This window comes from Penicillium crustosum, assembly GCF_028827405.1.
Source record: "Penicillium crustosum strain IBT 35664 chromosome Unknown utg000005l_segment0_segment0, whole genome shotgun sequence".
NCBI lineage: Eukaryota > Fungi > Ascomycota > Eurotiomycetes > Eurotiales > Aspergillaceae > Penicillium > Penicillium crustosum.
This window is the reverse complement of record NW_026623126.1, coordinates 1,578,966-1,600,574: the sequence shown is the minus strand read 5'-3', so window position 1 is coordinate 1,600,574 and position 21,609 is coordinate 1,578,966. Positions and strand designations below refer to the sequence as shown.

At 50.7% G+C, this 21,609-nt stretch overlaps 9 protein-coding genes across 9 annotated transcripts; 4 read left to right on the top strand and 5 right to left on the bottom strand.

Moving 5' to 3' along the window:
• Nucleotides 1–137: 137 nt before the first annotated feature.
• N7487_011303 (uncharacterized protein) lies at nt 138–1,700 on the bottom strand (the record flags this gene model as incomplete). Its single annotated transcript, XM_056879033.1, has 1 exon — nt 138–1,700. One exon carries the CDS (start codon nt 1,698–1,700, stop codon nt 138–140), a length of 1,563 nt encoding a protein of 520 aa, XP_056724352.1.
• A 95-nt stretch (nt 1,701–1,795) lies between these two features.
• Nucleotides 1,796–5,405, bottom strand: N7487_011302 (involucrin repeat protein; the record flags this gene model as incomplete). Its single annotated transcript, XM_056879032.1, has 3 exons — nt 1,796–2,024; nt 2,079–5,168; nt 5,235–5,405. 3 exons carry the CDS (start codon nt 5,403–5,405, stop codon nt 1,914–1,916), a joined length of 3,372 nt encoding a protein of 1,123 aa, XP_056724351.1. The 3' UTR covers nt 1,796–1,913.
• Nucleotides 5,406–6,227: 822 nt separating this feature from the next.
• N7487_011301 (putative cell surface receptor/MFS transporter (FLVCR)) lies at nt 6,228–7,891 on the top strand (the record flags this gene model as incomplete). Its single annotated transcript, XM_056879031.1, has 4 exons — nt 6,228–6,350; nt 6,422–6,534; nt 6,623–6,971; nt 7,058–7,891. 4 exons carry the CDS (start codon nt 6,228–6,230, stop codon nt 7,889–7,891), a joined length of 1,419 nt encoding a protein of 472 aa, XP_056724350.1.
• An 802-nt stretch (nt 7,892–8,693) lies between these two features.
• N7487_011300 (cytochrome b-c1 complex subunit 6 family protein) lies at nt 8,694–9,490 on the bottom strand (the record flags this gene model as incomplete). The annotated part of the gene is made up of 3 exons (XM_056879030.1): nt 8,694–8,758; nt 8,848–8,970; nt 9,181–9,490. 3 exons carry the CDS (start codon nt 9,488–9,490, stop codon nt 8,694–8,696), a joined length of 498 nt encoding a protein of 165 aa, XP_056724349.1.
• A 473-nt stretch (nt 9,491–9,963) lies between these two features.
• N7487_011299 (GRAM domain-containing protein) lies at nt 9,964–10,794 on the bottom strand (the record flags this gene model as incomplete). The annotated part of the gene is made up of 3 exons (XM_056879029.1): nt 9,964–10,473; nt 10,524–10,695; nt 10,784–10,794. 3 exons carry the CDS (start codon nt 10,792–10,794, stop codon nt 9,964–9,966), a joined length of 693 nt encoding a protein of 230 aa, XP_056724348.1.
• Nucleotides 10,795–11,526: 732 nt separating this feature from the next.
• N7487_011298 (putative glycerol-3-phosphate acyltransferase Sct1) lies at nt 11,527–14,335 on the top strand (the record flags this gene model as incomplete). The annotated part of the gene is made up of 6 exons (XM_056879028.1): nt 11,527–11,588; nt 11,671–11,788; nt 11,845–12,118; nt 12,182–12,776; nt 12,833–13,101; nt 13,151–14,335. Exons 3-6 carry the CDS (start codon nt 11,945–11,947, stop codon nt 14,333–14,335), a joined length of 2,223 nt encoding a protein of 740 aa, XP_056724347.1. The 5' UTR covers nt 11,527–11,588; nt 11,671–11,788; nt 11,845–11,944.
• An 888-nt stretch (nt 14,336–15,223) lies between these two features.
• N7487_011297 (undecaprenyl diphosphate synthase family protein) lies at nt 15,224–16,528 on the top strand (the record flags this gene model as incomplete). The annotated part of the gene is made up of 2 exons (XM_056879027.1): nt 15,224–15,466; nt 15,542–16,528. Exons 1-2 carry the CDS (start codon nt 15,242–15,244, stop codon nt 16,526–16,528), a joined length of 1,212 nt encoding a protein of 403 aa, XP_056724346.1. The 5' UTR covers nt 15,224–15,241.
• Nucleotides 16,529–17,070: 542 nt separating this feature from the next.
• lys9 (saccharopine dehydrogenase (NADP+, L-glutamate-forming)) lies at nt 17,071–19,026 on the top strand (the record flags this gene model as incomplete). Its single annotated transcript, XM_056879026.1, has 11 exons — nt 17,071–17,122; nt 17,229–17,282; nt 17,347–17,528; nt 17,582–17,702; nt 17,753–17,825; nt 17,878–17,920; nt 17,978–17,991; nt 18,047–18,093; nt 18,149–18,252; nt 18,306–18,869; nt 18,931–19,026. 11 exons carry the CDS (start codon nt 17,071–17,073, stop codon nt 19,024–19,026), a joined length of 1,350 nt encoding a protein of 449 aa, XP_056724345.1.
• Nucleotides 19,027–19,727: 701 nt separating this feature from the next.
• On the bottom strand, nt 19,728–21,103 carry N7487_011295 (AHA1 family protein; the record flags this gene model as incomplete). Its single annotated transcript, XM_056879025.1, has 4 exons — nt 19,728–19,746; nt 19,969–20,624; nt 20,700–20,782; nt 20,881–21,103. 4 exons carry the CDS (start codon nt 21,101–21,103, stop codon nt 19,728–19,730), a joined length of 981 nt encoding a protein of 326 aa, XP_056724344.1.
• Between the last annotated feature and the right edge of the window lie 506 nt (nt 21,104–21,609).

Genomic DNA, 21,609 nt, shown 5'->3' with positions numbered 1-21,609 from the left:
CGGGGGAAAGACAGGTGCAAGTTAATAATAAGACAATTCAGCAAGCGCATTTTGCATTGGGGATCCAGAAAAGAAAGAAAACAGCATCACAGTAGCAACACATCAGGTCGTGGAGGCACATATACTTCAATCAAAGTTTATACAGCGGCATGGTTCACAAGAGTCGGAAACGTGACACCATACAGAGACGAGATCCATCCCTGGAAGCCATGGAGACGGGCATTCCCCTCACTGTTCTCATTCTGAGATCTAGCAGGCGACACCTGGCTCTGGGCCGTTACATAAGTATCCCGTGAGCTGGTTGCCCCGAGAGAATCGTCCGGCTCCTCGTGGCTTCCCGAGCAGCAGCAGCAGCAGAAGAGGCATCTCTGGGTCTTCACCCACGCCAAAACGTCTGGACAGACGGGCGTTCTTGCGTGAGGATATTCATTTGCACCGCCACCGCACCCAGCCATTGTCAAAACTGAATGCAACCGCGATGGATTGGGAGGGACATGATCGCCACTTGTCCTCGTCACTTGAGCAGAAGATTCCACTGGATATGCAGGACTGTCTGATCCAGTCAGATTGCGCGGCAAACTGAGAAGTGCAGTGGCTCTGGGACGCGGTAGGCGGTTTACCACAGCAGGGGCCGGGTTCGATGGAAAAGGGAAACGTCGTCTCGGGGGCCTGGCTAGAGGCTGGACATGACCGTTTGGACTTCGCCCAAGACCACCCTTTGTCTGTGTAGCTTCAACATAAGCATCGTAGCTTGTATCTGTGGCTTCATGGCGAGCAATGGGAAGATTGTGTTGATGGAAAGGGTGATCATGCAGTGGCCGACCAATGTTCATTCCATGGCCGCTTTGTCGATGGGGGAACCGGCCCTGTACTAGCGTGCCATCCTCGGCTCTTCCTACACCATTAACGGAAAGCCCACCATGAGATACAGAAGGTGGCAAGCCAAATAATCTCCTTAGAGTGTCGCCATATGAACTGCTACGCTGACCGCCAGCAGGGCCACTACCTTGCAAGTTTGTGGGTGGCCGTGCAACATTGTCTGGAATCATGAACCGTGCGGAGACGGACATAGCCTCTGACGTGCCGAAGGAGGGAAGGCCAGGGGGCGTAGGCATTCTTTCTGGCGGTGGGTATGGAGGTTGGACAATTTTCACTGCAGGTTCCAAGTTCCCAGGCCATCTGGGCCTGCGGATACTACACTCACTTGTATCAAGGGAAACCGCCTTGCGATGTAAAGACCGACGGGGGCTTAGTACCGATGTCGTTTTACTCAAAGGAGGTCTCGACCAGTGTGTGGCTTGCCAGCACTGGTCAGATAGCAGCTTGGTGTGGTTCCCAAGCTTCCCTGCCATCCTCTGTCGTCTTCCTCGCCTGGCTGGCACAGTGGTAGGAGTATGATAATCCTGTGAATCTGTAAGAACAAATCTGGCCATGTTTACCGCTAGGCCTTGGTCGTGAACGGGGTTATCATGAATGAGAGAAGCATAGAAACGAGGGCTGGAATCGTTTGGCGTGGTGACTCTGACTGCATTGTATATAGATCGCTCATCGCTTAGTATAGACTCAGATGAGTCTAGGTTATTGTATGGTGAAACGGAGTCGGAATCGCGAGGGTGTTTCCCACGTCGGACGCTCTGTGATGCTGACAAAAACCGCGAATGAGGGTTACTGGACTGATCGATTCTTCCTCGGGAAATCATCTTAAAGGCAAAAGAGCGAAGCCTGACAAGATTAGAATATACTTGGAGAGTGACAGGTGAAATTAGAAAAGATGAGTATGTGATTTCCTCGAAACCCTCAACCCTCATCGTGCCTGCCGAGATCAAGCCAAAAAGAAATATTATACAAAACAGTCTATATGTACACCATTGAATGAATATGCGCTCTAAACCCGAAAACGTTGAATGTCATGATCATAATGGAGTGCCACCTGGGCTGGGCATTGGCTTGCCAGTCACCTGGGCGTGCTCCTTTCTTAGGGCTCGCAGCAATCCTTCAATTCTGCGACGCTCTTCTTGTTCGGCCTGGGAGGTGTCGGTTAGTACGAAATGAGAGAGAAAGGTACAATAACAACTCACCCTCAGTATCTTCATGTTCTCGTTGCGCGTGTCACGCATCATCTTCTTGAACTCATTCTTGAGCACCATAGTAGATGTCGTCTCAGAAGTGCCATCGCGGCCAACAGATGTGGGACTACTCAAGTTCATCCAGCTGATACGTTCTTCCGCTAGTTGTGTCTCGAGTTGCTCACAACGATCCCGAAGACTGTCAATGAAAATTTCGAAGCGCTCGCGTTCCTTCTCAAACTCGATGCTGGCCTTCGTCATGGCTTCGTAGTCATCGATTGTCTCACGAAGTTCTCTCTCAAGAGTATCCGCCCGCTGCTGAAGGTCACCACCTCCTCGCTGGCTCTTCAGAGCGGCCAGTTCTTCAGTGAGCTCGATGTTTCGAGTAACCAGAGCATCGTTCTCCCTTTGGACGCTAGGGTTGGAAGCCACCTCTGCCGCGCGTTCGGCTCGGGTACCATAGGCACCATCCAGCTCTGCCTTGGCCATTGTCAGTTCAGTTGTGACCCGCACAATCTCGCCTTCAAGTTCAGTCAACTCATTTTGCAGGCGAGTGACATTGTGGTCCGACTGCGCGCGCTGATCATCCGCTTCCTTGATCCGGGCATCGGATTGAATCCGGATTTGTTGGATAGCGGCTTCGAGTTGAGCCACCTCTTGCTCTGCGCGGTCACGAGCACCCCTAACTTCCTCGGACCTGGAATCGCTATCGTTCTGCAGCGTTTCAACGACGCTCTGCAGGCGTTGGACTTCATTCTCCGCGCGGTCCCGGGCTTCCTTGACGTCCTCGCCTCTAGCATCGGCATCGTTTTGCAAAGTCTCAATAACGGATTGAAGACGCTTGACTTCGTCTTCCGCACGGCCGCGGGCCTCTATGGCCTCTCTGGCCTCTTCGCTCTTGGCGTTGGTATCAGTTTGCATTGACGCAATGACGACCCCTAGGCGCCTCACTTCGTCTTCCGCATGATCGCGAGCCTCCCTGGCCTCTTCGCTCTTAGCGTCTGTATCATTCTGCAGCGAGGTTATGACCACCTGGAGACGCTTCACTTCGTCTTCCGCATGCTCGTGGGCCTCTCTGGCCTCTCTAAGCTCTTCACTCTTAGCATCGGCGTCGGTTTGCAAAGTCTCAATAACGGATTGGAGACGCTTGACTTCGTCTTCCGCGCGGCCGCGGGCCTCTATGGCCTCTCTGACCTCTTCGCTCTTGGCGTCGTTATCGTTCTGCAACGATGTAATGATGGCCTGTAGACGCTTCACTTCATCTTCCGCATGGTCGCGGGCCTCTCTGACCTCTTCACTCTTGGCGTCGTGGTCATTGTGCAATGATGCGATGACGACCCCTAGGCGCTTGACCTCTTCTTCCGCATGGCCGTGTGTCTCTCTGGCTTCTCTAAGCTCTTCACTCTTAGCGTCGTTATCGTCCTGCAAAGATGTAATGACCACCTGGAGACGCTTCACTTCATCTTCCGCATGCTCGCGGGCCTCTCTGGCCTCTTCGCTCTTAGCGTCGGTGTCATTTTGCAATGATGTTACGAGAACCTCTAAGCGCTTGACCTCACCTTCTGCGCGGTCACGGGCATCACTGACTTCCTCAGCTTTGGCATCGTTGTCTCTCTGCAGATCGTCGATGTATTGTTGCAGGCGTTTAACCTCGGCCTCTGCTTGATCCTGGGCATCCCGGGCTTCGCTGACTTCGTGGGCTCTGACATCAGCTTCGCTGTGCAACGAGGTAACAACGCTTTGCAGACGCGCGACTTCGCCTTCGGCCTGAACCAGAGTCGCCTTGGCTTCTTCCTGGGAAGTGCCATTTTGGCGCATTGCGTTGAGCTGTCCCATGACAAGAGCCAGCTCCTCGCGATTGGCATTTCCGTCACGCTCGGATACCTCAAGGTCTTTGCGAACCTGAGTCAACTGCTCCGTCAGGTCGCCGATATGGGCATCGCGTTCGGCATCCGACTTGGAGTTGAGCTCGCGCTGCTGCTGGATTTGGGTGGTGAGAATACTCTTTTGCTCAAGCACTCCATCCACTCGGCTCTCCAGGCCATCTACACCAGTCTGAAGGTATGAGAGTTGTTCTTCTAGCCCATCGCCGTGAGACGCATCAGGGGGCGGGGGCAAGGTCGGTGAACGGGTCAAACCAAACCGATCAACGATGGTTTGCACCTGGTTGTTGATTTCGGTGAGTTGGTGCTTCCATGCGTCCTCGGCTTCAGGTGCAATACTGCGAGCAGCCGTGGGAGCAGGAACTTGTCCCGTATGCAAGACGATATTATTCATACTACTCTCGATATAGGCCAAATGAGCGTCGACCGTTGACATGGGATTGACGGGCCCTCCACCCCCTGACAGCTGCGGGGGAGGATCGATGAATTCACCGGGGTTGGACTGTATCATCATATCATGCATGCGTTCGCTCAGTTCCTCCAATCGTCGTTCGGTAGCCTGCATAGCCTCGGTATTCATTGCGGCAGCCGCATTGTTCTCGATCTTCCCATTCACGCCAAAGTTATCCAAATGCTCAGTTGTCCGGTACAGACTGCGGTCGTCGAATTTCTGATCATCATATGTGCTATCCGAAGTGGTAGGGTTCTTAGGACCCTTCTTCAGACCCTTGTGTGTCATCTGCAAAACACCCGCAGTGTGCTCCAGCAAGCGCTGGGTGATCTTCTGGGACCTCTTCTCGAGTTTCCAGAGTTCCTGCGCCAACTCCTCACATCGCCGCTGGCTGACTGCAAGTTCAGAGTCACTCTTATCGAGGGCCTCAGAAGCCCCACTGCGACCAAATATACCCCGGCTCATCCGGTTCGAGGCTGATCCGCCATTGGCACCGTATTCGCCGCTGCTCCGCGGGCTGGGCGGGCTGTAGAGTCTACCGAGGGACTGCGCCGCGTCACGTAGTTTCGTTTCGAGTGCCAGTTTCCGCTTCGTGCCTTGAATGCGAGTGGACAGTAATGTAACTTCCTTCTTGAGTTCTTCCACCTCCTCAAAGGATAAGACTTCATAGTTCGTGCTATCCCCTATGGCGGTCTCGGTCAACAGGTACATGGCCACGGGGTCGTTGGCATTCAGGAGAGCTGAGCTTCGCGGGTGAGTCGTGTTGAGCTACCGGAAATGAAGAAACCATGGTTAGCTGGGGTCCCGGGCTGGGCGTGTTGTGTCCGTACTCACTGGGTTGTATCGCGACCGCTCCTCATGTTGGGGGTCCAGGGCATCCCGATACCCGTCCACGAGTGTCTTTCCGTGCGGCGGCACCGGAGCTGGAGCATCGGAGGCGGTCATGGTTGAGAGATATCGCGGGTCCCCGTAGGAGGACTGGCTGGAGCGCATACTGATATTCATGGTCGTTCAAGGGCCGGGGTCTCTCCGGGTAGAATTGTTAGGAGAAATTCAGGAACAAGCGTTACGCATCATGGAATTCGGGGCGCTGGAGTTTGCGATCGGGGGTAAAAGGTAGTATGTCCCTCTCAATTAGGAGAATAGATGTGGAGAGAGGGATTCGATGTATTTAGCGAAAGTCGAGGCTAATATTAAATAAAAGATGGCGGGGAGTGAAGGAGAAAACACAAGATCGGCATCACCTTAGGGTTCAGCCACAGCAATTTCTTCAGTACGGAGTATACATTTGTAAGTGATATGTTCGATTTGAATAATTGTACACGTAGGTATCTTAGAGGTATCTTAGATATAGTTAGTTAACATTGAACATGTGTAGATGTATGTTGTACGGAGTATGGAGCTTACCCCTGAATACGTATACGAGTTAGGTTCCAAGGTCATTCCACTTTCTTTGTCTCAATGAGATGATTCGTTTATAGCGAATCCACTATATTGTATGTTGTAGAGATACATTCTACATTCTACATATGTACCTACTGTACAATATTAACGGTGATAACAGTGATAAATTAATATAAGTAACCTCACATAGTTCAGCTAACAACCCCGCTAAATACTACCTAAAGGTACTTAATAGTACTTGTGTAATGCAACGTCGCAGTAGGGCTGATTAAGTACCGCCAAGTACCCCGGTTGCGTGTACCTCGGATCCCCAGAGTAACATGAGAGAAGGCCAAGAGACTAAAAAGATGTGAGCTGCCGCTTTGTTTCATTTTCTTATAGCCCGCACAGAATGAATTTGCTCTGTCACACTTTGCTGTGGACATGTCGACTCTTGAGTGCTCTCCAGATGCAGAGCAGGGCTCTCGACCTATCTACAAGGTCTATAAGCGACGCTTCTGGGGTTTAGCCCAGCTAGTATTGCTAAACATCGTCGTTAGTTGGGATGTATGCGCTTTTTTTCGCTTTGCGATTAATCCATATATCGACTTCACACGTGCGCTGACTCTCGTATACAGTGGTTAACCTTCTCGTCGATCTCAACAACGGCCGCCGAGTACTTCGATGTCTCGGAGAGCGCTATTAACTGGATGAGCACTGCCTACCTCTTCGCCTTCTGTACTGTTAGTCCGTAAGTGTTCATAAATCGCTGTTTTGAAAAGAAAGATAAGGGAAAAAACCCCCGCTCCAAGTATCCTATTCACTAACCGGATTCCCAGCATCGTTATCTGGATCTTGAACAAAGGCGGCCCCAAACCAGCCATAGTCACCACCGCCACACTCCTACTAGTTGGTAATTGGCTCAGATATGCTGGCACAAGAGCAAACGGCGGCATCTTCGGGCTGGCAATGTTCGGCCAGATCCTCATAGGATTCGCGCAGCCTTTCTGCCTCTGCGCACCAACCCGATACAGCGAGCTCTGGTTCTCCGATAAAGGGCGCACGAGCGCAACAGCAGTCGCCAGTCTAGCGAACCCCCTCGGCGCAGCCCTGGGTCAGCTAATCGACTCGGAGTGGGCATCGAAACCCTCCGATATTCCAAATATGGTCTTGTACATCTCAATCATCGTACGTGAAACCCATTCCGCAAAATATCCCAACCCACGCATTGGTCCTTTCTCTACCTTTCGCTCACACAAGTAAAAACCAAACAGTCCACTGTCGCAGCACTTCCATCCTTCTTCCTCCCAGCCTCACCACCAACACCCGCAAGCGCATCCTCCGCAAGGCAACACACACCACTGGGCGCCGCACTGCGCGAACTAACCAGCACGCGAGAATTCTGGCAGATCTTCATCCCATTCTCCGTATATGTGGGCTTCTTCAACAGCGTCTCCTCACTGCTAAACCAAATCCTCAGTCCGCACGGGTTCTCCGAGACAGAAGCAGGTATAGCAGGCGCAATCTTGATCGTGGTGGGACTCATCACGTCGGCAATCATGTCGCCGATAACAGACCGGTACAAACACTATCTTGGTAGTATCCGGGTTCTGGTGCCTATAGTGGCCGTCACGTATATCGGACTTATTTTTGCGCCGGGCAGTGCAGCGGGAATCCCGCCTTCGTATGTGGTTATGGCGCTGCTGGGCGCGGCGTCGTTTGCTATGCTGCCCATTGCGCTAGAGTACCTGGCTGAGATTACTTATCCGCTCTCATCGGAGATTGGGAGTACCATCTGCTGGACGGGTGGGCAGTTGCTTGGTGCTTGTTTTATTCTTATTCAGGATGCGTTGAAGGCTGGGGCTGCGGCTGTGCCACCGTATAATATGCAGAATGCGTTGGTGTTTGCGGCTGTTGTGGCTGTTGTGGCTGCGCCGTTCCCGTTGACGATTGGGCTTTTTGGGAGGGATGTTCATCGTCGTAGGCTGGAGGTTGATCGTGGGATTGAGTTGCAGGAGAGGAGGGAGGTGGCTCGCACGGATGATAATGTTAAGAGGGTTAGATCTGATGAGTCTGCTGTGGATACTGATACTCTGATCAAGACTTGAGGACTGTGTCGCTATCAAGGTTCTTTTGGGATCTGCGACTTGCTCTTCTTAACGGGTTGGAAGAACCGTGACGGTTCGCTCTTTTTTGTTTGTTGCTGCGCCATGTATATGGCGCCCTTGATGAGTCTTTATTTCTGTTGTCCTGATCAGCACGAGTTATACCCTGTTTATGTTACCCTGAGATCTTTTGAATTTATGACCACCCACAGGGACTTGATGCGATTTGCATCGATATAGCAGTCTAGTTGGCAAATTGAGCATACTTCTGGGTTAACAGTCTGGCCATGACTACACCGAACCGACTTAGATGCATCCTACATCTAGTTAGGTGATAGCTATAAGCCTAGCCTACCGCAGCACAATGCCAATCTAGACAGATGAGATTCGTTTTAAAACAAGAGAATAAACAAAAGCACAGTTCGAACAGGCGGAAGACCAGCTATCTGTACACGCAAGGCTTGAAAGAGGAGGGCAAATGATCTATTATTCTTTGTTGCTTCCTCTGAGCCCTCCTCCCTGCCTTGAAAACACAATACATATGCGCACACATACGCAAAGAGCGACCAGAAAGCAAAATTTCACGTTTCTGCATCGATCTTGCGTTCTCAATCCAAGGCGGCAAGCTACCAGGCTATCAGTCCGCCTTGGCAGCCATCATAAAAGCGGGATTGGTTTTTCTTCCGGCGTTTCGGTCCAAGGGGTTCCCCGTATCGACGCGGTGGAGAGCGAAGATTATTCATGGGCCAGATCAATGCGAGGGTTGGACGAAACGACGAAATCAAGACTCAAATGGAAGAGTCGTTTACTTCAGCTCCCGCCAGAGCTTGGGGGCAGCGCAGGCGGTCACGCAGTGAGTGAGGTGGAAGACTGGGTGATGTTAGTCGCACAATCAGGATTCGATGGGAGGCAATCCGTTGTTTTTGTCCAGTTCCATCATTGATAGCAATTGTACTTACACTCCTCAACGCAGTCCTCCTTGGGGCCCTTGTAATCCTCATCCTCCTCTTGGCGGGTGACGCGCTCAACGCACTCATCGTAGTGGTGCTTGTAGGGAGCACAGACGGCGGAGTGGGCGCACTCTGAGAGTAACAGTTAGTTTCCGATCGAGGAAGCTGGTGAAATTCGACGTCGCAATGCCATTGGTGGTTTCATAACCCAGGCGCGGATCCTGACACATAAAGACCAATTGGTGCGAACAACAGCTCGTGTCCAAGGATCGCATGACATGGGCGACAATGGAACGCGAATAAAAAAAAGCAAAAGTCAGAAAAAACAGCAAGGTCACTCACCCTCCTCGAGCTTGGGCTTGATGTCCTCAGGCTCCTCCTCTTCCTCCTCCTCTTCTTCCTCTTCCTCCTCCTCGGCCTCAGCCTCCTCCTCGGGAGCCTCCTCGGCAGACTCCTCCTCAGCGGGGGTCTCCTCGGGGGTCTCCTCAGCGGACTCGGTCTCGGCGGTCTCGGTGGAGGTGGACTCCTCCTTCTCGGCGGGCTCTTCCTGGGTGGTGGTCTCGGTCTCGGTGTCTTGAGCAGGAGCCTCAGCCTGGGCCTCGGTGAAACCGAAGGAGGAGACGACGTCAGAGAAAAAGTCGGAGAGACCCATTGCGACAGAGATCAATTGAATGATGACCGGAGGTCTTGTGTGGGGGTGGGAAAGCGGAGGGGGGTTGTAATTGAAGGAGGTTGTTGGTTTTGCCCAAGAGCTGCTTCTTTCGGACTGGAAAATCGGAAAGGCCCGGCCGCTGAGAGACGCCAATTATGCCGCACGTGATTGGCCAATGGGCTCCAACCCCATTCAAGACTTGACGATTGCAGTTTATGAGGAATTTAATACTGGAGCTATTTCTGCTTGATCTAGGGATCTCGGAATGACGGAATAATTCTATTATTGTTTGCTGGGAATCAACCTTGGCGAGCATATCAAGTCTTCCTGTCTCCATTTCTAAGTGCGTAATCACCGCTTTCGTATCGCTAATTGCTAATTGATGGGGACATAATGTACATGAGATGAGAATTAAAAATGAGGCCAGTTCAAATATGTGATAGAATGGCATGTTGAAATAAACTCCCGAAAGATTAGGTGGCCCGTCGCAGCCTCTCCTCCAGCTCATGGGCAACACTTTGCGACTGAACCTCCTCGTAACATGGAGGCGGCTCCACGGGTTCGGTACCGGTGTCAGACGCTCGACTGCTTTGTGACTCTTCTGGTGTCTGGCTGGGTCTAACACTTTGGCTAGCATTAGGTGGAGCTTCATATGCAGGTAACTCTTCCAAATGAACTGCCGAGAGATCCACATTTTGTTGGCCTCGGGTACCCTCGCTTGTGTTCTCAACAGCTTGCTCGAGTCGTTCTTTGATCCGCTCGAAGTTGGTGTGGAAATCAAAGGCCCCACCCTCCTTGAATGTCACTTTCAACTGAACGGCAGGGAGGGACGGTGAAATGCCACCTCCGGATACTGGTTGGACCAGAGCTGTCCATACATTGGGTCCAAAGAAAGGTGCTGATACATGGGAGTCACGGACATTCAAGAGAGGTGACGAGAAGGACTGGAAGTCATTGGTTCTGGATGCAGGAAGATAGACAACCTAGCGAGGGTTAACATGACAGAAAGGCATGGATATAAATGAATACTGACTCGTTGGTTGGTGAGGTGGATGCAGCCGGCACTGCTTTGGATTGAAAGCTTTTCTGCGCCTTTATATCCGGACGGCGGAGTCAAAGAGACACTAGTACGAGGCGGGGAGGAGTAGATCAAACGTTCGTTGGGAAGACGGACGAAGCCCTCCTGGTCATCAAGCATTACCCAACTAGGCAGTCAGTATAGATGCTTCAATGTTATATGGGTCTGGTCCTGGCCGGCTCCGGGGAGAAACAGTTATGGGATCAGAGGCATACTTGAGAGACATGATGCGAGATCATTCCAGGCGCATGTGACACTGTTTTTATCAGCCCAACTTCCAGCAGGAGAATGGTGATCAAGTTGTCCAGTTGGAAGATGAAAGATGAGGGTCTGTGGATATTGGGTATAGACGGGCGTGGAGAGGGACCAAAACAAGGCCTGTAGATTTCCCCGAAGACAAGATTAAAAAGTGACCATTCAGAGGGTCTCGAGTGAAGTGTAGACTTACGATATCAAATTGAAGGAAGTTGAAGTGTGGAAAGGCGGGGCAGGCGGGGAGACAGACCTGCAGGGGAAACTTCTACGTTATACGGTGTGGAAAACTGATCGCTTTTTTGTAATTTTTATATATATAGATCATTTCGATCTTAATTCCAATATATTATGTAGTTAACTATATCAACTATTTTACTTAGGTATGTATATAAAACACATTGTCTCCACCGCGTTAAGCTTAATGCTTTGCGCCCTTCCATGCGCTTGGCTATAGCTTCCAGGCCGATCCCATCAAAACCCTGGAATAGCCGCATGACGCTTTGATCACCAAATCCCAACAGGCACTTTGCATATGTGTGTTGGGAGTATTTGATTGGAAAATCGGAAAGTTGGAAAGTTGACCTCATACTGGGATCCCAACTTGTCATGTCGCAATGACCTGGCCTGTGCTCAGCTGGAGGGGGTTATAAGAGGTTCAGAGCTTTTCTCAGTGTGACCGATCATATTATTCACGTCTGTAGCATGTAACAATTGCATGCACATAGAGAAGAACAAGAGAATACTTTTCCAAGTCGAATTTCAATCGTAAGTTCTCTAACTTGTGTCCAACATGTCACGTTCTAGAAGCGTCCGAGTCAAAGCGCGCTAAGGCTCTCAAACCTTCCAGGGTTCGAACTTCAACTCTTCCCCTCTTCTCATGTTTTCATCCTTGCTTTCATGTTCTGATATCCTGGCTATCAAATATATTGAATAGTCCGTGGTGTTTTGAGGCTCGAAACGGCCAAGTATGTGGATCCCAAGCTATTCCGGCTATCCGAACTCACGTTTATCTTTTCTCTAGGGACTTCCATGTCGACACAATCATAACCCTTTGACGACCCTCTCACGACCCTCCAGCTTTATTTTCCCCTGGAAACTGCCCATCGGGCTTCTACGGCACAATGGGAGACAAAGGCCAGTACATCCCACCCCTCATTGGGTGGATGTATGATTTGGTCCTTTGGACATTCTCCGTGCTCATTGACCTCTTCTTCCGCGAAGTCCATCCCCGAGGCTCATGGAAAATCCCCCGTCGCGGTCCCATCATTCTGGTGGCAGCTCCTCATGCGAACCAGGTATGCCGCTCGCTTCCGACCATGACACACCACACAAGATGCTAATGATGGATGTTTTCTCAGTTTGTGGATTCTTTGGTGTTGATGCGCGTCATTCGCAGCGAAGCGCAACGTCGCATCTCATGGCTTATTGCAGACAAGTCGTTCAAACGCAAGTTCATCGGATTTCTGGCGAGAGCAGTTGGGACACTGCCCGTGGCACGTGCTATGGACAACTTGAAACCCGGGACCGGCACCATCTATCTTCCCGACCCGGTCAACGAGCCAACTCTGCTGCGAGGTGTTGGAACCAACTTTGAAGCAAAGGGCTTCGAGAAGGACGGAACTATTGCCCTGCCCACTATCAACGGAACGTCACACAGTACCGCGATCGCCGAGATCAAGGGACCGGAGGAATTGGTGCTCAAGAAAGCTTTCAAGCACAGGGATGCGCTAGCCCAGCTTACTGGACGGAAAGACATTGACCGTGATGGAAATTTCACTGGAGATGCATCCGAGCAGGATCCAGATTTCAAGGGCACCAAATTCAAGGTCGCTCCGCATGTGGATCAGACCGCAGTCTATCAGGCAGTATTTAAAAGACTAGGCACAGGCGGCTGTGTTGGTATCTTCCCGGAAGGTGGAAGCCATGATCGTACTACCCTGCTTCCCTTGAAAGGTAAGTTTAAGCTCTTTATATTCAATAGACCCGGAAGATTTTCTAACATGATACAGCTGGTGTCGCCCTGATGGCTTTAGGAACCCTGGCTGAGAACCCGGATTGTGGTTTGAAGATCGTGCCTTGTGGCATGAACTACTTCCATGCCCACAAGTTCCGCTCCAGAGCCGTTATTGAGTTCGGTACTCCAATTGACGTTCCCTCGGAATTGGTGCAGCAATTCAAGCAAGGTGAACGACGGGAGTCTGTCGGTGCTTTGCTGGAAATCATCTACGGAAGTCTCGTCTCGGTCACCGTCACTAGTCCCGATTATGAAACTCTTATGGTAGGTTTCTTTCTATTTGGGGAAATTTACTTGCGCTGACAATTCAAAGGTCATTCAAGCTGCCCGTCGTCTGTACAACACAAAAGGCAAAAATCTTCCTCTCCCTATGGTTGTGGAGCTGAACCGCCGTCTTGTGAAAGGTTATGCTCACTTCAAAGATGATCCCCGGATCGTCGAACTACGCAAATCTATTGTAGGATATAACAAACAGCTTCGCCTTCTTGGGATCCGGGATCACCAAGTAGCCTACGCCAAGTTCTCAATCTTGCAGGTTGTGGCTACGTTGATTTACCGCCTAGGAAAATTAGCACTCCTGGCAATCGGGACACTGCCCGGTTTCCTGCTCTTTACCCCTGTTTTCATCGCGACCAAGTACCTTTCCGCAAAGAAGTCCAAGGAAGCACTGGCTGCTTCTACAGTGAAACTTCAAGGCCGAGATGTCATGGCCACATGGAAGCTTCTTATTGCCCTTGCGTTTGCTCCGGCACTCTATGCCTTTTACACTGCTTCTCTCACTTATTGGACGTACTGGAACCGAGTCAATGGCATTGTTCCGGACTGGGTGCCACTTTGGTCGGTGGTGGTGATTGGTATGGTACTCTTCCCCACAATCACCTTTGCGGCTCTTCGGATCGGTGAAGTGGGCATGGACATCATCAAGTCACTCCGCCCGCTTGTTCTATCCCTGAACCCATCATCAGCCAACACTCTGGTGAAACTTCGAGAGAGACGCGCTGCACTGGCTCACCAAGTGACGGAGGCGATCAATACCATGGGACCTGAGCTATTCCCTGACTTTGACGCCGCTCGGGTTGTCACCGATCCATTCCGAGAAGCCAACAATACCGATACCAAGGCCGAAAACGACTTGCCGGAGATTAGAAGAACCAGCGTGTCAGACCATACCGAGAAAATGCCCTCGTCAGAGCCCCTCCCCCGCAACGAGTCCTTCCACAACCTCGCCAACATTGGCTTCTTCTCCACACGACCTCCTAGCCGCGATCGTAGCCGCAGCAGATCCGCTAGCGCCCGACCTGGCTCTCGGCACGGACTAAAGCCGCTCAGCCCTCTCACTCAGAAAGACCCGCTTGAGGACGTTAGTTCACGGATCCGTGATGCCATGAGAGAGCGCGGAGAGCGTCGTCGGCGTCGAAGCGAAGATGGAAGCTGGGATATGGCCAGCTCAGGTCCGGGAACTCCATCCAGCACTGAGGAGCCCCGAAAAGATCTTTGAGATGTGTACTGCATTGATCATTTAGTCCTTTATCGTCCCGACCATCAACCACGGTGTTGGCGCAAAGCTGTGTATGTATTTGCTCTTATATAACCATTCAAGATATCCTGTTTTTTTTTTTTATGATTATGAATGTCATCAAACATCCGTCTAGGGAATCAACTACTTATATATGAAGAAATCTGGTAATAAGCGTAACCAACAAGGGAGAATTGTGCACATGTGTAGGATCATCCTGAGGAAATTCCACGAGTGATCAATCAAAGGGGCTTTTACTACAAGTACTACTAGTAATATGGGCGCGTATGGCCATTAGGAATGCCTGGGTTTGAGCGAGCATTCGAGAAGGAAAGTAAGTATATACATAGATGTATGTAGCGTACTCTTTTGTTATGATTAATGTACTCCGTACGCAAGTAGGCGATTCAACGCACGATGAGTGTCCTATAGTCACATGCATAAGATTTGGATTCGAATCACATAACCCTAAGCAACATCCTTTTAAGGTCATAGGCATCATCCAAGGTCAACCAATTATGAAGATGTTAGCTGTTGTCGGGGGGGGCAGGGCTAATCTTGGCCAATTCATTTTTTGCCCTCGCCACTTGCACAGGGCGTACGTTGAGAGCAGGGGGCAAAAAAAAGGCCCCCTTGGAAGCTAAAATTGCACATGAAAATGGTGTAGCCTAGGTACATTAATTGCATCGCCTCAGTATTATTCTAAAAATTGACCATAGCAAAAAAGATCCCCATAACTGACCACGTCGCGTTTTTGTAGTACGAAGCCGAATCCGGCGAGCCGCTAACCCGTGCACCTTTTATCTTCTACCTCGTATCCAGTCTCTACCCCAACTCCTCGATTTTTCTGCGGAGTTTAGGGGCATTATATCTTTTCACATATTCATCATGCCAGGTTCATTGCACATGTCACGTCTCCGGAACTGGTTCCTCGCCTCTCCGCCTGCCGAGTACGCCATTACGAGCCTCAAGGAACTGCTGATCGGCGCACTTCAACAGGGGCCTGTCCCCCAACATGTGGCTTTTGTCATGGATGGAAACAGGCGTTTTGCCCGGTCACATGGAATTGAGACAGTGGAGGGACATAATCTGGGGTTTGAAGCTCTTGCAAGAGTGAGTGCCACCATTTTGGTAGCTCGGCGTTACACGGCAGCACCCGTATTGTGCCCGAATACTAACGACTGATAGATCCTCGAAGTCTGCTACAAGAGTGGAGTGAAGGTAGTTACGATCTATGCGTTCAGCATTGAGAACTTCAAACGCTCAAAATTCGAGGTGGATGCGCTCATGGAAATGGCCAAGGTGAAGCTGTCGCAGATGGCTCAACACGGAGACCTGCTCGATCGATACGGAGCAAAGGTTCGCGTCCTGGGCCGGCTGGACATGCTCAAACCCGACGTTTTGGAGGCTGTCAACAAAGCCGTCGACATGACCAGCCGCAATGGAGACCGCGTCCTAAACATCTGCTTCCCCTATACCTCCCGCGACGAGATCACCTCCGCTATCCGCGACACGGTCGAGGATTATACCACGCCCATCCAACAGGGTCGCTCCGCGGCTGCCGCTTCCCGTTTCTCAGAATCTCATATCGCACATAATATCCGCGCCCAGACGCTCGGCTCGACAACACATGAATCACACAGTGATTCTGAGTCTACGTCGGGCTCTTCGGCACAGGAGGACGACGCATTTCCTCGGCAGGACTACTCCGACCGAATCTACGGATCGATGTCTTCCTGCTCGTCTTCCACAACCCTCCACCTCGGAAACCAGCAAGACCCCAAGGGTGGCTCACCACCGAGATCTGCGACTGAGGCGGATAGCCCGGTTTATATCTCCCCCGAAACCATCTCTCGTCAGACTCTAAACGACCACATGTTGACCAAGGGAACTCCCCCCCTGGATATCCTGATCCGCACTTCGGGCGTCGAACGCCTGAGCGACTTTATGCTCTGGCAGACCCACGAGAACACTGAGATTGTGTTCCTCGACGTCATGTGGCCAGAGTTCGACCTGTGGCACTTCCTACCTGTGATGCTCGGATGGCAAAGGCGGATTTCCAAGTCTCGACAGGACCCTAATGCAGAGGGGAACTTTGCCGGTGACGCGAAATCGAGCGAGGAAAGCCCAGACGCGATGCTGTGGCGTCAAGGTGGAAAGGTCAAAGACATCTAGTAAATTGTCTGTTATATACCCTGTGTCTACTCGTTTTTGTTCAGCTTCAGCATCACTGGCGTCTTGCTTTTTGCGGAGTTTCTGTTGGGCACGCCTGACTTGATATCAGCATATATCTATGCATCGCCGTACACTACATCGGTCCTCGGTAAATAAAATATCATCTACCTTTTAATCCGCTACCTCCTATACGCCGGATCCATCCGTGGATGCTCCATTTGATGTACGTGAATAGGTGTGTCGCTTCTCCAGGGTGTTCCTTCCACGGAGATCATGGGTTATCTTTCATCTCCGTCTCCATCTCTATCAATACATATAGATAAGAATACAAGGATGTCTTTTTCGACGCCTGTTTCCCTTCTCAGTGAAAACAATTAGCCACAAACAGCAGGCGGTAAAAGCGATCTTTTGACATTCACCCCGCGCCGATACCGGTTCACGTGACGTTGAGTCATCTGCCGTATACCGGTCCCACAGAGAAGGACTGCCGGATGTGCTCCAGTACAACCCCAACATCATCTATCATACCAATTGAAATCAAAATGGTCAAGCAAATTGCCGGCTCCAAGGCCCTCCTTTTGGGTTCGGGCTTCGGTACGCCTCCCTCCCGTCTCTCCAAAGATTCCTGACCTAAATGCGTCATACTGCCCCGCATCAAGCTTCGAGAGTCATACATTTGCTAAGTTCTGATTTCTAATAGTCACCAAGCCTACTGTTGAGGTCCTCAGCAAGGCCGATGTCGAGGTCACTGTCGGTATGTTCAATTCAATCTATACGGACCCACATTGCATTGGATATAGCTGACGATGCTGTAACAGCCTGCCGTACTCTCGAGAGCGCCCAGGCCCTTGCCTCTGGCTTCAAGAACGCCAAGGCCATCTCCCTGGATGTCAACGATGATGCCGCCCTCGACGCTGCCCTGAACCAGGCCGATGTTGTCATTTCGCTTATCCCATACACTTTCCACGCTACCGTCATCAAGTCTGCTATCCGCACTAAGGTAACTATTCTTACTATGGAGGAACCAGACACTTGACTAATTCACTACAACAGACTAACGTGGTCACCACCTCCTATGTTTCCCCTGCTATGATGGAGCTGGATGAGCAGTGCCGCGAGGCCGGTATCACAGTCATGAACGAGATCGGTCTCGACCCTGGTCTTGATCACCTTTGTAAGTGTCTATGCCATGGATATAAACAGACAGATACTTATACGAAACAGACGCTGTCAAGACCATTCACGAGGTCCACGCTGCCGGCGGCAAGGTTACCGGATTTGTTTCCTTCTGTGGCGGGTTCGTTCGATCATTCTCATGTTATACAGAGGGTATAGCTAACAAATAACAGTTTGCCCGCTCCCGAATGCTCTAACAACCCCCTGGGATACAAGGTTAGTGAAAGTCCAATTCTCACCAATTGATAAATAACTAACAAATGGCTTTTCAAGTTCTCGTGGTCTAGGTTAGCAAACGTCCAATGCTGAGTTTTTGCTTGAATAAATAACTAACTAGCTCAGCCGCGGTGTGCTTCTTGCCCTCCGTAACGCTGCCAAGATCTACCAGGGTACGTACTTTATTTACATATAACAGAAACGAAAGATTGTTAACGCAGAATATAGATGGTGAGATCGTCTCCATCGACGGCCCCGATCTGATGGCTACCGCCAAGCCCTTCTTCATCTACCCCGGATTCGCCTTCGTCGGCTACCCCAACCGCGATTCTGTATGGCACCCATGCATTCAACGTCTCTGATTTCAGTTAACTAATCTTTCCAGACTCCTTTCCGCGAGCGCTACGGTATCCCCGAGGCCCAGACCGTTATCCGCGGTACCCTCCGTTACCAGGGCTTCCCCGAGATGATCAAGGTCCTCGTCGACATTGGTTTCCTCAACGACGCCCCCAACAGCATCTTCGATAAGGCCACCTCATGGAAGGAGGCTACCAAGGAGGTTCTCGGTGCCACCTCTTCCTCCGAGAAGGATCTGCAGTGGGCCATCGCCTCCAAGACTAAGTTCCCCAACAACGACGAGCGCGATCGCCTCCTCTCCGGTCTGCGCTGGATCGGTCTCTTCTCCGACGAGCAGATCATCCCCCGCGGAAACGCCCTCGACACCCTCTGCGCCACCCTCGAGCAGAAGATGCAGTACGGTCCCGGTGAGCGTGACCTTGTTATGCTTCAGCACAAGTTCGAGATCGAGAACAAGGACGGCTCCAAGGAGACCCGTACCTCCACCCTGTGCGAGTACGGTAACCCCGTCAGCTCGGCCATGGCCCGCACCGTTGGTATTCCTTGCGGTGTTGCTGTTAAGCAGGTTCTCGATGGTACTATCAGCAAGACTGTATGTTTATCCATTTCCCTTTTGCTCTCGAAATTCTTTTTTACTGACGTTTATATTATAGGGTGTTCTCGCCCCCGTTACTTGGGATATCTGTGAGCCTCTTATCAAGACCCTGAAGGAGGACTACGGTATGGAGCTCATTGAGCGCACTCTGTAAAGGGTGTAGTCGGATCTTAAAATGAATAGATTTTCGGCTGGTAAAAAAGTATAGGAATGACATAGACGATGAATGAACAAACAGTGTGCATTGCTATTCTATATTCCACCCTATAAATGGGGAAGGTATGCATTTATGTAGACCGAGTGATTATTTGCAATAAGGCCTGGATCCATCTTCCCATCCGAGGACATGGGCTTCTGTGATCAATCTTCATCTTGATTGGGCCTGTTATTTGACTCTTTTCCGGGTAGAGGTGTTCTTCCCAAAGAGACAGCCCCGTCAGCAGCAGGACTTAATCCCAAGTAGGCCATCTTGGAACCTCCGATATACTCGAAAGCCCGAGGCTACCCCGAGAGCAAACAAAGCCCAGCAATCGGAGTATCTAGCATACTATCTATCAAAGGAGCTCGTGTAGATCAAAACGTAAACTTATCTTCATTATCATAGACATAACACCATTCCTCTTATCATAGCATCATCGTGCCCAACCCAACACACAACTGCAAGGGCCACACGGGTGGAAAAAAAAAAGAGACACGAATTGAAAAAAAAGAAAGCAGGCGAATCATCTAGTTGCTTGCGCTTTTTGCAATCTTTATCTTGCGGCCAATTCATGAGAGAAAAAGAAGAAAGAAGTCTTTTCGGACGAATGCATTGTTTTGTGCGTCTTTCATGCCACCGGTAAGAGATGTAGTCGATCAGAGAATACTGCCAAACCTACACCAACGAGAATAACGAGTATGATTAGTAACTGGTTCCAGTATTGCGAGGGTTTTGAGGAACGCTGAGATCTGTAGACAGAAGCCGGATTGGCAAATGAGTCCAGAAAAAAAAGAAGAAGGGGGTAATCGGAAGTAGAGATCAATGTGTAGAAAAGACAAGAGAGGAAGAAGAGACAAAAAAAAAAGAATAGGGAAGAGAAGGAGAAAAATGACATACCCGAAAGTCTGTTTAATGCTGCGAACATAGTACATGTCCCAATTCTGCTTGGTGACATCCTCCTGTCCAACTGGAACACCAGACCAAGAAACACGCAACTGAGTAACACCGTCGATATCATTCTGATCGAAGTTGATCTCCTGCGTACTGAAGTGGCCCTCGGGCCACTGAGCCAGACGCCACTTCTGGACAATCTGCTTGGGCTCGTTGAGGGTAACGAACTCTCCAGTTACGTTTCCGTCAAAGATAGCGAACTTGCCGCCGACCTTGGCGCCCTCGAATTGGCGCGGCGCACCGCGCGTGAACGCAGTGATGCGCTGCGGGTCCGTGAAAGTGTTGTAGAGCTCGCCGGCTGTAGTGCGGAACTCGTCCGAGGCCGTCACGGTGGTTGTGTTGACAGCGACCTTACCGGTCTTGGAAGTGGTGGAGGACTGCGCGGCTGCGGTGTTGGACTTGGTTTGAGGGTGGACGCTGGCCTTGGGGAAACCGATGGATGGGTTCTCGCCGGGGGCGTGCTGGAGGTCCTTGCCATGCTCGGAAATCAGGGCGGGGGTGAGGCCGGATAGGGCCTTGCGGAGTTCGACGACGAGCTTTGTGCGCACCAGGTCCTTTACGGGCTGCTTGGAGTTGGAGTCGGCGTGGTTTTCAATCTCGAACTGCAGACGGGGGGGTTTACATGGTTAGTGTTACAGATCACCTTGGCGATGGGGAATGGGGACAAGTGAACATACGACGTACTCATCTTCCTCGGTGTCGTGGGCTACCTCGGGAATGTTGATGGTGCCGGTGACATCCTCATCGTCCTTGGTCTTACCTATGGAAGCGTCTCAGCTGCCAGGTCCACAAAAAAGAAAAGGAAAAAGAAAAATGCGAGAAATTGAAATAAACTGAAATTGATATTGGACTACAAACCTGAGTATTCTAGCGAGACCTTGACATCGAACAGAGTGATGACCTTGCCCTTGCGCTGGCTGACATCTACGTCGCCATCCATGGACAACACCTTGGCTACTTTGGCTGACACGCCCCCTTCCTCGACACTGATGCCGACTAGGTTCTTTTGCAAGTACTCCTTGGCCCAGCCAGAGGCATCCTTGTTGACCCAGTGCCAGTTGTTGGGGTTGTGAAGGACCATGATGAATGTTGACTAGGGGAATGAAAGAAAACTCTGATTTGGGGTTGGAAAGTGGGTTGCTTCCTGTTTAAAAAAAAAAAGAAATCTTGGGAGAAAAAAAAAAGTGCTAAAAGTTCTGTTGGAAATTCCTGTTAGCCATGATCACTTTCTCGCGGTGGATGAAAATTGCATGTGAAGGAAAGGCCAATGTCAGGTCTCGGGGCGTAATCCCGGACTTGTTAAGCGTTGTCCGCAAGTAGATGGAGAAATCATCTCTCAGACTGGTGCCAGCTGAAGTCTCTTCATGTAAGGCCATTGAGTGGTGTCGAGGGGCAGATTGAAACCACAACCCTCTTCACACTCTCAAGGTGGAATGTAGTAATGACAAAAAGGCAATTGAAACTTACAGTTGGTGTAATCAAGTCCAGAACATCAAGGACATCAAGGACTCTGAGGTGAAATAAAAGAAAGAAGAGTCGAGGGGGAAAAGAGCTATTTGAAGGCGGACGGAAGACTCTAGAAGGTCC